At 35.9% G+C, this 16,375-nt stretch overlaps 1 protein-coding gene across 1 annotated transcript; it reads right to left on the bottom strand.

Moving 5' to 3' along the window:
* Positions 1 to 14,339: 14,339 nt before the first annotated feature.
* On the bottom strand, positions 14,340 to 15,275 carry LOC136166187 (olfactory receptor 6C2-like). The gene has a single exon (XM_065932219.1). It carries the CDS (start codon positions 15,273 to 15,275, stop codon positions 14,340 to 14,342), a length of 936 nt encoding a protein of 311 aa, XP_065788291.1.
* Between the last annotated feature and the right edge of the window lie 1,100 nt (positions 15,276 to 16,375).

Here is a 16,375-nt window from a genome sequence, read left to right as displayed (position 1 = left end):
CATATCCAGGGTGATCTAGCTATTAAGTATGATTATCTTTGGGCATTTTCTTCTTTATGTCCATTTAAACTATTAAATAAGTCCATGGGATATGACACACATATACTTGAATAAACAGCCACCCTTTCCCGAAAGAGACACTTGATTTTTAAAAAAAGAACAAAACTATGGGACAGGACTTAAGAGACGGTTACTGAGCCAAACTTGGTTTGCTTGCCTGGCTTGCAGCAAAATCAATCTACTGACATGGGGTTGGCTGAAGGAAAGGACAGTGTTTATTGCAGGGCCAAGCAAGGAGAATGGGTAGCTCATGCTCAAAAGACCTGAACCCCCTGCCTGCTTTCAGGGAAGGGTTTTTAAAGGCAACATTATTAGGTTTGAAGGTTCTAGGGTGCATGATCAGCTAGTGGACATTCTTCTAATTGGTTGTGGTGAGCTAACTGGGTGGTATATTGGAAGTTAACATCATCAACCTTCAGGTTCCAACCAGTCTGGGGTCTACATGCTTGTGGTCAGCATGCAGTTATTTTCTTACACTTGGTAGGGTTTTAGAATCTGCAAAAACAACTCAAGGTATGGCTCAGGATATTATCTATAACCTATAAGGAGGAACAAAAGGTCTTTGATTTTTATTTTATGGTTAAACTGGTGTAATTTTGTTTTGCTTGACTGCTATTGTTGTTGTTTCTGCATTTTCTCACTTCTCTGATTAAATATACACTTTGGAACGTGGGGGGAAGAAAAGATTGCACTGAATATATAGGCCAATGTGGAGGAAATTAATGTCTTAACAACATTGAGAGTTCCAATACATTAAAACATGGTATAGAGCCAATCCATTGGTGTCTTTGTTACTTGCAAAAAAATTCAGTTTTAAGTGTGTAGAGGCCTTACACAATATTGACAGACATTTCACGGAGTATTTTGGTAGATTTATTCCTTTGTGTTTAATAACATGTTTTTATATGGATTTTTAAATATTATTTTCTAATTGTTCCTGACTACTGTGTAGAGGTACTATGCTTTCGTATGTTGATTTTTATTAAGCAACTTTTCCAAGTTTTGCTGTTGTTCAGTCACACTCATTTCTGACTCCGTGGCCCCATGGACAGCAACACACCAGGCTTCCCTGTCCTTCACTATCTCCTGGAGTTTGCTCAAATTCATGTCCATTGAGTCAGTGATGCCATCCAACCACTTCATCCTCTGATGCTGGAAAGATTACAGGCAGGAGGAGAAGGGGACAACAGAGGAAGCCTGCAGTGCTACAAGCCACGAGGTCACAAAGAGCTGGATACGACTGAGAGACGGAACAGCAGCTTAAATAAAGCTGATATGAACAGCTGTTCACATAAACAATAACTTGTTAAAGTTTGCTTTGTCTGGTAATAGTATAATTACTGAAGTTTTTTTTATCGTGTTACACAATATATCTATCCATAACTTTTACCTTTTATTACCAATGTGTGTACTTATATAAAGTGTCACATAAGCAAAAAATTTACTGTTTCTTATTAAAAGTTTATTATTGGGTTTGATTTCTGTTTAATCTGACAATATTTACTATATTTGCATTTCCCACAATTACTGCTAAAATTGTGTCTAATTCTTTTCTCTCGCTATTTGCTTTCTTATTTGACTCATACGTTATTGGCTCTCTCTCTTGTTTGTTCTCTCTCCATCCCTCTAATATCTAAGATGCAAGAAAAATTAGCATTTACAGCCCACAGCCCAAGAAATTACTAGTGCGTATACTAGAGTTTTTTTCTTTTTTAAGTACACAGGATTAATCCAAGAAAAGATGAAGACTGAAAAGTAGCAGCAAACACCCACACCAGGGTTTATTATGAAAGGAAAGGACAAGTAGCTTTGATGTAAAAATTGTACGTGACAGAATCCACAATTAAGCTTACTGTGAAAAGAAAGCACATCTTTATTTGAATGAAAAGAAAACTATCTTTACATGAACCCACATAGCCACATCTTAGGAGCGCTCAAGGGAGAGATAAAAATCATATTTTTTAATATTCATATTCATATTTTATAATATTAAAAAGAGGTATCACTTACTTTAAGTTTTCTAATACTTTCCAAATTTGTAATCTTACTTAATAATTGAGACAAAAGCAGCAAGTGGGATAAAGTTGTGGTCTTTCATATGTTCAGGAGGAAATGCAGAAAAAGAAGACTGCGTGACCATCTGGCGTTTTACTTTTTGTCTTCACCTGTGCCTCTTGCTATCGCTGCATCTTTGTGTCTCTAAGGACACTGCCCACACTACTGCATCTCTCAAGACTTTTGCCCAAGTTCATTACAAAGGAAACAAAGTTCATTACAAATTAGTCATGTTTGAATCTGGGTCACCAAGGATCCAGTTGCTTATTATTTACTTGAAGGTTTAGCAAATAAATCAGATATAAATCTTAGTAGTGTAAAAACTGCTTACAGAGAAGTCATAATATCAGGTGATTTCAGAGCAAGAGGGGGAAATAGTTGAACAATATTTTACTTTCAATTAAGACAGAGCTAGAATATATTTGCTAGGCATAAATGACTAAAATTTTCGGTTTGAAAATTTCTCAGTGTGTTGGAGATGAAAAAACTCAGAGTTCTATTTACCCTGCTCCTCCCACAGCACCATTCAGGGTAAGTAGAGTAATAAGCTGAAAAAGGAAGTCTCACACAAAGTTTTCTAATAGATTCTCTTCATCAAATTAGGCTTTACGACTCTTTTTGTTAAAGAATCAGCTGAAGCTATTATTAACACTCAGAAGAGTAAGTATAATGGCCATTGCAGTTACTTTCACCTTCAGTAAATCTGATTTACTTCTCAGATTTTCTACCAAAATCAGATATTTTAATATCTAATGTTTTAATTAAGCACTTAATTTCTAATTTCTAATGTTTCAAAAACATTTAAAATCTAATATCTAATGTTTTAATTATTATATGAAGGCTTGTAGATCTTTCTGCATTGTATATTTGAATGTTGATTTTGATAGCTTACATAAACTTAATGTGAATTTCTATGCGGTGATAAGTTATCTCTGCCATACTCTCAGTTTTCTTTTTAAAGAGAAAAAATGTGTATCTATTGTAAAATCACCCACTATGAAAATTTAGATCATAATATTGACAAAACCACTTATTCTTGCACTTTTAAAAAATATGAATGTCTTTGAAAGATGCAAAGTATTTTCTTGAACTTTGCCTCTCAAAACATTTCATTATTAATGACTGCAATAATGAAAAATGTTTTGGAATCAGGGTTACTGCCCAGAGGGTACAGGAAAGAGTTTGTTATCATGTGAAGTTCTAGATGTCACTGGATAGAAGATAATGGATTAGTAATACTGAAAAGAGAATCCTTTCCTTTCATTAAAAGTATCTATTGTAGCTATTTTGGTGTGTCTCTACAGTTCCTAGGAATGTCAAAGTTCTTTTAAAAAAAAAAATTGTCATCTCTCCTTTCCAATGATGGTTACAATAAACCTTCAGGTTTTACTATAATAACTGGTCACAAAGTAAGAGACTATCCGTCCTAACCCCCGGAGAAAGTGAATATTTTAAGAGAACAAATGTGAGACAATCATATAACTAATTGAATCTCACTAGGAAATTGAAAAGCAAATTGCTTTCTATTCATTTTGATGAGACATCCAAATCCTGGAATCACTAGTGTAAACTTAAAAAATATTTGAGTATGTTAGTCAAGCACTGGTGTGATCGCTGAGGAAGAACTCTTGAACAACTACTATACCAAATCAAGAATTAGAAAGTTCTTAAACTCTGGTTTTAAATATTATGCAAATAAGCACTAAAGAAATAGAAATTACAGAGGAAAGAAAAATCTTAATTTGTGAAAGACAAAGATGAAAGCTTTAAATGTAGACTGAACAAATGAGTATTCCATGGTGTAATTGCAGGAGTTAAGACCTAATGACACCAAAACCTATATCAAATACAAGCATCAGTAATCCTGAAAAAAAGGCAGAAGATACTTTGTGGTAATTTCAGAGTGGATACAATTACACAGTCACACAGTGAGTTGAAATAAAAAATGATAAATAGTTTATTGATGATAACTTGGTAAATATGTATAAAAGTTCTAAATTAATATCTCCTTTTCCTTTAAATGTTAGTTTTAAGAATTATTATGAAATCATGCAATAATGTCTTTAAAAAAATGCCTTTTGCAGACATTTTATCAATTATAGAAAACAAAGATACATAAAAGTTTGCTGAAAATGGATTTAAAATTGTGGTGAATTCATAAAGCTATTCCAGTATTCTGACCTGGAGAATTCCATGGACTATACAGTCCATGGGGTCGCAAAGAGTTGGACACAACTGAGTAATTTTCCCTTCCCTACACCTACTGATAAACTTGTGGATAAAATAAAGTGAATTTATGGGTAAAATGCTATAAGTTGAAATGATAGTCAAAAAATAAATGATCAGAAGGTGACTGAGGAAAATAATTTTAATATGTTGCTAATTATGATATCTGAAAAATGGATACTTTTCCATTAACTATTATGTCTTGTCTCCCTTTATGAGTGTTTAAAAATATCATCTGAAAATGGCTTAAAACCTATATGTACACACTATTACGTCTAAAACAGACAACCAACAAAATATTGGATAGCACAGGAAACTCAGCTCAGAATGGATACACGCATATGTATGGCTGAGCGGCATTGCTGTACACCTAAAGCTATAACAACATTCTTAATCGTCTATACTTCAGTATGAAACAAAAAATTAAAACTAATAATGAAATTAAACCTAGATGACTGAATGACTTTCTACAAAATGTATCTGCTTATTGAGTTGGAGGCATCATCACCTCTCATGACTGGTGACCTGGAAGACAAGCAAGCTGCCCTTTTCCCTGCATCTGCCCCTGAGTTAGCTCTCTAGGGCCCATGTCCTCACCTATGACATCAGAAGTGTGTGGCTTCTAAGTCGCTCCAGTCGTGTCCAGCTTCGTGATCCTTATGGATTACAGTCCACCCAGCTCCTCTGTCCACGGGATTCTCCAGCCAAGAATACTGGAGTAGGTTGCCATTTTCTTCTCCAGGGGAATCTTCCCAACCCAGGGATCAAACCAATGTCTACTACATCTCCTAAACTGTCAGTGGGTTCTCTACTTCTAATGCCGCAGGTATAATAAATTAGGCCAGTAAAGGAAGTTCTATCATCTTAGACATATCCTTCAGTCTGCATTCATCATGAATGAAACAATTATTTATACTTATTTGACTCCAGCACCTTTTCTCAACTAATTGATGGCATATTGAAGAAAAGTGTGATTTAATAATATCAATTAGCAGCCAGTTGTCATTAAAAAAACTAATATGGGTACCCTTCACATGTGTGACCAAACTGTGAGCCCAGAGGATAAACCAGGCTTGTGGAGAAAATGATTTTGCACTTTGGGTTAAAGAAGTCAGGAATCAGTAGTGTAACCACGGTTATATAAATTGATATCAGTGAAGACTATTCAGAAGGTAAACACTGTACCCTTCATCTTAACTGTGTAGATAGACTAAGCAACTCTCACATGAAGAAAAATGTGTAACATTAAACACTAAATCTTACATAAATACACACATATATACACATGCATATGTGTGTATCCTATATTCAAATTGATACACAAGCAGAATCAAAAATATCAGAGAAGCTAAATACTTCAGAAATCTGAAGTTAAACTACAGCTGTAAGATTAGAGTTTCTAGACCCAGATGCTTTTTCCGGTTGAAATTTGCAAGGACACAAAACATTTTTGATCCCTGAAGGGGACTGAACTTGGACAACCTGTCCCTCAAGCACTCTAAGATTTTGAGAAATTCCTGCAGGAATTTCTTCTAGCTTCACATTTGAAGTCTGTCTTAGGAGAAGAGATGATTAGCGGCAAGAAAAGTGCCTGGAGGCAGGCTTTTCTCAATGAGGTTGAAGATCCAAAGTACAAGGCCATTTTTTCTCTTTTCCTTTTCTCTTGTTTTTATTCTTTTTTCATTTTCACTTCCTCTTTAATTCCATGTATCAGTATGCTGATTTTTTAATTTAATCTCAAATGCTTGGTATTATATCAAATTACAATTAATATCATTTATTATTACCATACAATGAATAATGTATGTGTATAATACATTATATTTTACTTTTATCTTTGTGTTTTGTTTATGACATATATGTTGCTAAATTTTAATGCTGGTAGGTATTCCTTGGGCTGTTCCTTGAAACACTCTTGGTGTCTCTGCAGAGGCAGATACAGTTACTTAAACAAAGAGTTCCATTCTAAACCAACAGAAATAGTTTTGGATCCTTTTATGCCACTTGCTAGCAATAGTTTACTTATTTTAACTTTTATTTCTCCACATTTTTCCAGTGTAATTTTTGACCATAATTGAAGAAGGAATTCATAGGGCCTGGACTCCATCTCAGGCCTGTCCATGCTGGTCGTGCTTGGCCACCTCTCCAGTGGACTCCAAGCTCTCTGCTTAGTGCCCGTGGGAATGACAATGGAAGGATAAGATCCCCTCTGGGCAGGGGAATCTTGAAGATCACATCCAGGTTACTCATCACCTAAGAGAAAACAGACACTAATCACCCCTGCCTCCGGACAGTATCTATCGAAATGTAACCACAGGCTTATAGGTTATTAACTGGTTGGAATGTAACCGTGGGTTTATTGATTATTAACTGTTTGAACACATAACACGTTAATGATGGGGTTATTGTGATTGTATTTACCTTTCCTTTGTAAGCATCAAGGGATTGGGGTGGTGGGTTTGGACACGTACACATGGGGTATAAAAGATTTTCACAAATGCTGTTCGGGGTACTTGGCTAAGAGGAGACTCTGCCTTGGGCCCGCCAGTGTAATAAACTGCACTCCACTATCTGCATTGTCCTTCTGAGTGAGTTTGTTTCCCGGAAAGCATGGCTATAACATAGTAACTGTAGGATAATTTTCAGGTTTATCAATATGATAAATTTTTAATAAATTTTTATTTGTATTCTATTTCACTCCAAAATTTTAAAATAAACATTTTAACAGGATTATACTTTCACTATATTTTTCTTCTTTCTTGTTCACAGATTAATCCTAAATGTTACTTTTGTATTTTTCATCTTCATATAAAAATTCTCATTTGCATTATCAGAAGTATTCAGATCATCATGTTGGAACATGATCTATTGTGTAACTACTATTTGTGTAGATGCCAGGCTTAAGGCATTCTAGAATTTGATATACAAGATAGACTTCTCCAAGACATTTAACACTTAGAGTAGAATAAGGACAAGCAAACATGAAAGTGTAATTTGATGAGAAATATGAAAACAGCAAATAAGTGATGAGAAGTGTGGATGAGTTGGACTAACTCAGGCTTGGTGGTCTTGTTGGTGAAGGAGGAACTAAAAAAATGCCAGCAAAAGATTCCTTGTGGTCATGTCATTTAAACTGGAGGACAATGACATTGGGAAGTTAACGTGAGTGGAAAATTCCTGCCTACGGGACCACGATATGATAAGTAACCTCAAAGAGAGCAAAAGTCAAAGGAAGTTCAAATACAATGGACAATAGCAGTTCAAGTTGGTGAAGAATTTAGCAAGCAATTAAATGCTGATCTTTCTCTGTGAGCTATCACTGCATGCATATTTTGAACTCTTGAAATGACTAAAAGTTTTCTTTTCAAAAAGCAAATGATTTAATTAACATTACTTTTTAATTATCATCTCTTTTCTCCATCTTCCGCATATTTGGTCTCCTTGTTATTTATTTGTCACTCTTCTAGCCCTAGGGGCTTCCCAGGTGGCACTAGTGGTAAAGAACCTGCCTGTCAATGCAGGAGGCACAGGAGATGTGGGTACAATTCCTGGTCAGGAAGATCCCCTGGAGGAGTAAGTGGCAACCCACTCCAGTCCTGCCTGAAAAAGCCTACGGACAGAGGAACCTGGCAGCTACAGGCCATAGTGTCGCAGTGAGTCGGACATGACTGAAGCAACTTAACACACTAGCCCTGTGGGGTTCCTTAGACGTGCTGCCGCCACTTTCTGCTCTCATATTTCAGTTTGTGCATCAGTATCGATCTCCTTTGTGGAATTCCAATGCAAGATTTAATCCTTAGCAGCAATGATGAATGTATTTCTCTATTTTAATCAATGTCCTCATGGCAGCCATTAAATGATTACATTGAATTATATCCATTGTATGACTGTGTAACCTGTGATTTTTATTTTTTTCTTTTTCTTTTTTTTTTTTTTTTTTTTTTTCTTTTATTTTTCAGTGGGTTTTGTCATACATTGATATGAATCAGCCATAGAGTTACACGTATTCCCCATCCCGGTCTCCCATCCCACCTCCCTCTCCACCCGATTCCTCTGGGTCTTCCCAGCCCAACAGGCCCGAGCACTTGACTCATGCCTCCCACCTGAGCTGGTGGTCTGTTTCACCACAGATAATATACATGCTGTTCTTTCGAAACATCCCACCCTCACCTTCTCCCAAAGAGTTCAAAAGTCTGTTCTGTATTTCTGCGTCTCTTCTTCTGCCCTGCATATAGGGCCATCGTTACCATCTTTCTAAATTCCGTATATATGTGTTAGTATACTGTAATGTTCTTTATCTTTCTGGCTTACTTCACTCTGTATAATGGGCTCCAGTTTCATCCATCTCATTAGAACTGATTCAAATGAAATCTTTTTAACAGCTGAGTAATATTCCATGGTGTATATGTACCACAGCTTCCTTATACATTCATCTGCTGAAGGGCATCTAGGTTGCTTCCATGTCCTGGCTATTATAAACAGTGCTGCGATGAACACTGGGGTGCACGTGTCTCTTTCAGATCTGGATTCCTCAGTGTGTATGCCCAGAAGTGGGATTGCTGGGTCATATGGTAGCTCTATTTCCAGTTTTTTAAGAAATCTCCACACTGTTCTCCATAGTGGCTGTACCAGTTTGCATTCCCACCAACAGTGTAAGAGGGTTCCGTTTTCTCCACACCCTCTCCAGCATTTATTGCTTGTAGACTTTTGGATAGCAGCCATCCTGACTGGCGTGTAATGGTACCTCATTGTGGTTTTGATTTGCATTTCTCTGATAATGAGTGATGTTGAGCATCTTTTCATGTGTTTCTTAGCCATCTGTATGTCTTCTTTGGAGAAATGTCTGTTTAGTTCTTTGGCCCATTTTTGATTAGGTCATTTATTTTTCTGGAATTGAGCTGCAGGAGTTGCTTGTATATTTTTGAGATTAATCCTTTGTCTGTTTCCTCCTTTGCTATTATTTTCTCCGAATCTGAGGGCTGTCTTTTCACCTTGCTTGTAGTTTCCTTTGTTGTGCAAAAGCTTTTAATTTTCATTAGGTCCCATTTGTTTATTTTTGCTTTTATTTCCAATATTCTGGGAGGTGGATCATAGAAGATCTTGCTGCGGTTTATGTCGGAGAGTGTTTTGCCTATGTTCTCCTCTAGGAGTTTTATAGTTTCTGGTCTTACATTTAGATCTTTAATCCATTTTGAGTTTATTTTTGTGTATGGTGTTAGAAAGTGTTCTAGTTTCATTCTTTTACAAGTGGTTGAACAGTTTTCCCAGCACCACTTGTTAAAGAGATTGTCTTTTTTCCATTGTATATCCTTGCCTCCTTTGTCAAAGATAAGGTGTCCATAGGTTTGTGGATTTATCTCTGGGCTTTGTATTCTGTTCCATTGATCTATATTTCTGTCTTTGTGCCAGTACCATACTGTCTTGATGACTGTGGCTTTGTAATAGAGTCTGAAGTCAGGCAGGTTGATTCCTCCAGTTCCATTCTTCTTTCTCAAGATTACTTTGGCTATTCGAGGTTTTTTGTATTTCCATACAAATTGTGAAATTATTTGTTCTAGTTCTGTGAAAAATACCATTGGTAGCTTGGTAGGGATTGCATTGAATCTATAGATTGCTTTGGGTAGAATAGCCATTTTGACAATATTGATTCTTCCAATCCATGAACACGGTATGTTTCTCCATCTGTTTGTGTCCTCTTTGATTTCTATCATTAGTGTTTTATAGTTTTCAATGAATAGGTCTTTTGTTTCTTTAGGTGGATATACTCCTAAGTATTTTATTCTTTTTGTTGCAATGGTGAATGGTATTGTTTCCTTAATTTCTCTTTCTGTTTTCTCATTGTTAGTGTATAGGAATGCAAGGGATTTCTGTGTGTTAATTTTATATCCTGCAACTTTACTATATTCATTGATTAGCTCTAGTAATTTTCTGGTGAGTCTTTAGGGTTTTCTATGTAGAGGATCATGTCATCTGCAAACAGCGAGAGTTTCACTTCTTCTTTTCCTATCTGGATTCCTTTTACGTCTTTTTCTGCTCTGATTGCTGTGGCCAAAACTTCCAACACTATGTTGAATAGTAGTGGTGAGAGTGGGCATCCTTGTCTTGTTCCTGATTTCAGAGGAAATGCTTTCAATTTTTCACCATTGAGGGTGATGCTTGCTGTGGGTTTGTCATATATAGCTTTTATTATGTTGAGGTATGTTCCTTCTATTCCTGCTTTCTGGAGAGTTTTAATCATAAATGAGTGTTGAATTTTGTCAAAGGCTTTCTCTGCATCTATTGAGATAATCATATGGTTTTTATCTTTCAATTTGTTAATGTGGTGTATTACGTTGATCGATTTGCGGATATTAAAGAATCCTTGCATTCCTGGGATAAAGCCCACTTGGTCATGGTGTATGATTTTTTTAATATGTTGTTGGATTCTGTTTGCTAGAATTTTGTTAAGGATTTTTGCATCTATGTTCATCAGTGATATTGGCCTGTAGTTTTCTTTTTTTGTGGCATCTTTGTCTGGTTTTGGAATTAGGGTGATGGTGGCCTCATAGAATGAGTTTGGAAGTTTACCTTCATCTGCAATTTTCTGGAAGAGTTTGAGTAAGATAGGTGTTAGCTCTTCTCTAAATTTTTGGTAGAATTCAGCTGTGAAGCCATCTGGTCCTGGGCTTTTGTTTGCTGGAAGATTTTTTATTACAGTTTCGATTTCCTTGCTTGTGATGGGTCTGTTAAGATCTTCTATTTCTTCCTGGTTCAGTTTTGGAAAGTTATACTTTTCTAAGAATTTGTCCATTTCATCCAAGTTGTCCATTTTATTGGCATAGAGCTGCTGGTAGTAGTCTCTTATGATCCTTTGGATTTCAGTGTTGTCTGTTGTGATCTCACCCTTTTCATTTCTTATTTTGTTAATTTGGTTCTTCTCTCTTTGTTTCTTAATGAGTCTTGCTAATGGTTTGTCAATTTTGTTTATTTTTTCAAAAAACCAGCTTTTAGCTTTGTTGATTTTTGCTATGGTCTCTTTAGTTTCTTTTGCATTTATTTCTGCCATAATTTTTAAGGTTTCTTTCCTTCTGCTAACCCTGGGGTTCTTCTTTTCTTCCTTCTCTAATTGCTTTAGGTGTAGAGTTAGGTTTTTTATTTGGCTTTTTTCTTGTTTCTTGAGGTAAGCCTGTAATGCTACGAACCTTCCCCTTAGCACTGCTTTTACAGTGTCCCATAGGTTTTGGGCTGCTGTGTTTTCATTTTCATTCGTTTCTATACATATTTTGATTTCTTTTTTGATTTCTTCTATGATTTGTTGGTTATTCAGAAGCGTGTTATTTAGCCTCCATATGTTTGAATTTTTAACAATTTTTTTTCCTGTAATTGAGATCTAATCTTACTGCACTGTGATCAGAAAAGATGACTGGAATGATTTCAATTTTTTTGAATTTTCCAAGACCAGATTTATGGCCCAGGATGTGATCTATTCTGGAGAAGGTTCCGTGTGCACTTGAGAAAAAGGTGAAGTTGACTGTTTTGAGGTGAAATGTCCTATAGATATCAATTAGGTCTAACTGGTCCATTGTATCATTTAAGGTTTGTGTTTCCTTATTGATTTTCTGTTTAATTGATCTATCCATAGTTGTGAGTGGAGTATTAAAGTCTCCCACTATTATTGTGTTACTATTAATTTCCTCTTTCATACTTGTTAGCGTTTGCCTTACATATTGTGGTGCTCCTATGTTGGGTTCATATATAATTGTTATATCTTCTTCTTGGATTGATCCTTTGATCATTATGTAGTGTCCTTCTTTGTCTTTTTTCACATCCTTTATTTGAAAGTCTATTTTATCTGATATGAGTATTGCGACTCCTGCTTTCTTTTGGTCTCCGTTTGCGGGAAATATTTTTTTCCAGCCCTTCACTTTTAGTCTGTATGTGTCTCTGGTTTTGAGGTGGGTCTCTTGTAGACAGCATATATAGGGGTCTTGTTTTTGTATCCATTCAGCCAATCTTTGTCTTTTGGTTGGGGCATTCAACCCATTTACATTTAAGGTAATTATTGATAGGTGTGGACCCGTTGCCATTTACTTTGTTGTTTTGGGTTCACGTTTTTACAACCTTTCTGCATTTCCTGTCTAGAGAAGATCCTTTATCATTTGTTGAACAGCTGGTTTGGTGGTGCTGAATTCTCTCAGCTTTTGCTTGTCTGTAAAGCTTTTGAATTCTCCTTCATATCTGAATGAGATCATTGCTGGGTACAGTATTCTAGGTTGTAGGTTATTCTCTTTCATTACTTTCAGTATGTCCTGCCATTCCCTTCTGGCCTGGAGGGTTTCTGTTGATAGATCAGCTGTTATCCTTATAGGAATCACTTTGTGTGTTATTTGTTGTTTCTCCCTTGCTGCTTTTAGTATTTGTTCTTTGTGTTTGATCTTTGTAAATTTGATTAATATGTGTCTTGGGGTGTTTCACCTTGGGTTTATCCTGTTTGGGACTCTCTGGGTTTCTTGGACTTGGGTGGCTATTTCCTTCCCCATTTTAGGGAAGTTTTCAGCTATTATCTCCTCGAGTATTTTCTCATGGCCTTTCTTTTTGTCTTCTTCTTCTGGGACTCCTATGATTCGAATATTGGGGTGTTTCACATTGTCCCAGAGGTCCCTGAGATTGTCCTCATTTCTTTTGATCCTTTTTTCTTTTTTCCTCTCTGCTTCATTTATTTCCACCATTCTATTTTCTACCTCACTTATCCTATCTTCTGTCTCCGTTATTCTACTCTTGGTTCCCTCCAGAGTGTTTTTTTTTTTTTTTTTCTCCTTTAATTTTTTTTTTTTTTTTTAATTTTATTTTACTTTTTCCGTGGGTTTTGTCATACATTGATGTGAATCAGCCATAGAGTTACACGAATTCCCCATCCCGGTCTCCCATCCCACCTCCCTCTCCACCCGATTCCTCTGGATCCTCCCAGCCCAACAGGCCCGAGCACTTGACTCATGCCTCCCACCTGGGCTGGTGGTCTGTTTCACCACAGATAATATACATGCTGTTCTTTCGAAACATCCCACCCTCCCCTTCTCCCACAGAGTTCAAAAGTCTGTTCTGTACTTCTGCGTCTCTTCTTCTGCCCTGCATATAGGGCCATCGTTACCATCTTTCTAAATTCCATATACATGTGTTAGTATACTGTAATGTTCTTTATCTTTCTGGCTCACCTCACCCTCCAGAGTGTTTTTGATCTCATTCATTGCATTATTCACTTTTAATTGACTCTTTTTTATTTCTTCTAGGTCTTTATTAAACATTTCTTGCATCTTTTCAATCTTTGTCTCCAGGCTATTTATCTGTAACTCCATTTTGCTTTCAAGATTTTGGATTATTTTTATTATCATTATTCTAAATTCTAACCTGTGATTTTAAACTTCCTTATTGATAAAAGCTTTTTTGAAATTCTAAATATTTATATTTATTTTTTACTTTAAAATAAACTTTGAGGTTTTGAGAATTTTTTCTCTGTTAAACTCAGAAATAGTATTTTCTTCTTTTTAGTATTATTTCTCTCAATTTATAGACATTGTTTGGAGAAATTATATACAATCTTTTCAGCACTGGGAATGAAACGTTCATAGTGATATTATGATGAGATTTTCTCAAACAACAAATTCAATTTTTTTATGTTTGTAATTCTAAGGGCTTCCCAAATGGCATGAGTAGCAAAGAACCTGCTTGTCAATGCAGGAGACAAAAGAGCCATGGGTTTGATCCCTTATTCAGGAAGGTTCCCTGAGGAGGACATGTCAACCCACTCTAGTATTCTTGCCTGGAGAATCCCCTGGACAGAGGGGCCTAGAGTGGACAGTTCACAGGGTTGCAAAGAGTCAAACATGACTGAAACGATCAGCACACACACACAGAGTTGACTTCATCAGGGTCAGTGAAGAATGGAAGACCAAATCTAGTTCAAGAAGAGAAAAAATAGGATACACATAAGAAAATTGTTTAGGGATCTTATCAACATTACCCTAGTTCTTTGAAACTGATAAAATTGTTTTGACTAAATCATTAAAGGCATGTTTCACTTGTTTGTTCCTCAGAGTATAAATAAATGGGTTTAACATGGGTGAAATGGAAGTCGTGAGTATTACTACTCGCTGATTAATAGACAATTCATCTTTTGATGAAGGTTTGACATAGACAAAGATGCAGCTGCCATAGGTGATAGAAACCACAATAAAGTGGGAAGAACAGGTGGAAAAGGCTTTTGTCCTTTGCTGGGCGGAGGGGAATCTTAGAATTGTTCTGATGATAAGCATGTAGGACAAAACCACACATATGAGAGTCATGATAAAGACCAACACAGAGCCAACAAGGGTCATCTCCTCAATGATCCATGGATCTGAGCATGAGATCTTCAGGAGTGGATAAACGTCACAGAAGAAGTGATCAATGACAGAGTCACAGAACTGCAGGTTCAGTCCCAAGCAAAATGGTGGAAACATGATCAAGAAAGTGGTCATCCAACAGGAGAAGATAAGCATTTTGCAGAACCTGTGGCTCATGATGGTCATGTAATGCAGGGGTTTGCAGATGGCTACATAGCGATCATAGGACATGGTGGCCAAGAGAAAAAACTCTGTCATTCCAAACACATAGGTAAAAAATAGTTGGGCTACACAAGCATTATAGGTAATGGACCTGTCACCTGTTGATATACTATACAAGAATCTAGGGATGCAGACAGAAGTGAATGAGATTTCTAAGAAGGAAAAGTTTTGGAGAAAATAGTACATCGCAGATTTAAGATGAGAATCCACTAATATGAGGGTGATGATGATCAGGTTTCCAGCTAAACTCAATATGTAGGTGATGAATAAAAGTGTGAAAATCAAAATCTGCATTTGTAAGTCATCTGTTAATCCCAGGAGGATGAAACTGACCACTGGTGTGTGGTTTCCCATTTCTGGTCTGGACTTCTGTCCAGTCTGCTTGTAACACTGTTGGAAGGAAAATCTGAGAAGAGGGTAAGAAAATGGTTTACATTTCACATGTAGATTTTGTTTAGATAAGTCAAGTCAAGCCATTTATATGTATCTTCTTTCTGAATAATGATCATTTTAATTAATTCATGATGTAAGCTCTGTTGGTATATCTGTGCTGGCTAGAAGCTTAGGTTCCAAATATTTTGGACTTCAAAATATGCTATGATGTACATTTTATATTGTAGTTCAGTGTATGGGCACACAAACAAAGCCCAAATATATATACAAAATATATCTACAACAAAAATTTCAATACCAACCCAAACATGCCTTGATCTCTGAGGTTTTCTATAAAATCTCTAAAAATATTGAATCATTATGCTGTATGTGTGAAACTAACATAATAGTGTAAATCAAATATACATCAATTTTAAAATAAACAAATAAATACAAATATCACAAAATCAATTTTATAGCGTGCTAAATGGTGATAATTGTACTTATAAAACACATTTCATTTTTTTTAGGGATTAGTTAAATCATATTGTTCAAGTAAAACATACATTTTCCATGATATCTCTTTAAAAGTGTGTCATACTTTTACTTATTTTGGAATTGATTTTTCTCATAGCAAACTTGTTCCCTAGGATCAATGAAATCATAAACTTTAGAATATCCTATTTTCTAAGAATTTTTCTTTTATCACTAACTGAAATTTTACACAGGTTAATTATCTGCTTGAAGCTTCCTTTTTTGATATATTAAAAACACATAAGTGTTTCTTTATCCATTTGCAAAATCATTTAAGGACTCTGTTCCACTGCCATAACCAAACCTATACTTAATCTACAGAGGAGAGTTCCTGCAATGAAAATTCTTTCCTAGACCTTTACCATGAATTTCTCCAAATGAACTTTCATCCTTAGCTTTTAATAATTGACCCTAACTGCATCCAACTTCCAACCTACTCCTCAACTACTTCCAGTATGGTTTCTGAACACAGCACTCCACTGAAACTGTTATTTGTAGCAATTATTTCTTGCAACTGTAGCTGCTATTTCTTTAAGTTTCAAGGAAGT

This window comes from Muntiacus reevesi, chromosome 4 (assembly GCF_963930625.1).
Source record: "Muntiacus reevesi chromosome 4, mMunRee1.1, whole genome shotgun sequence".
In the NCBI taxonomy this organism is placed as follows: Eukaryota; Metazoa; Chordata; class Mammalia; order Artiodactyla; family Cervidae; genus Muntiacus; species Muntiacus reevesi.
This window is presented reverse-complemented; position numbering and strand designations above follow the sequence as displayed.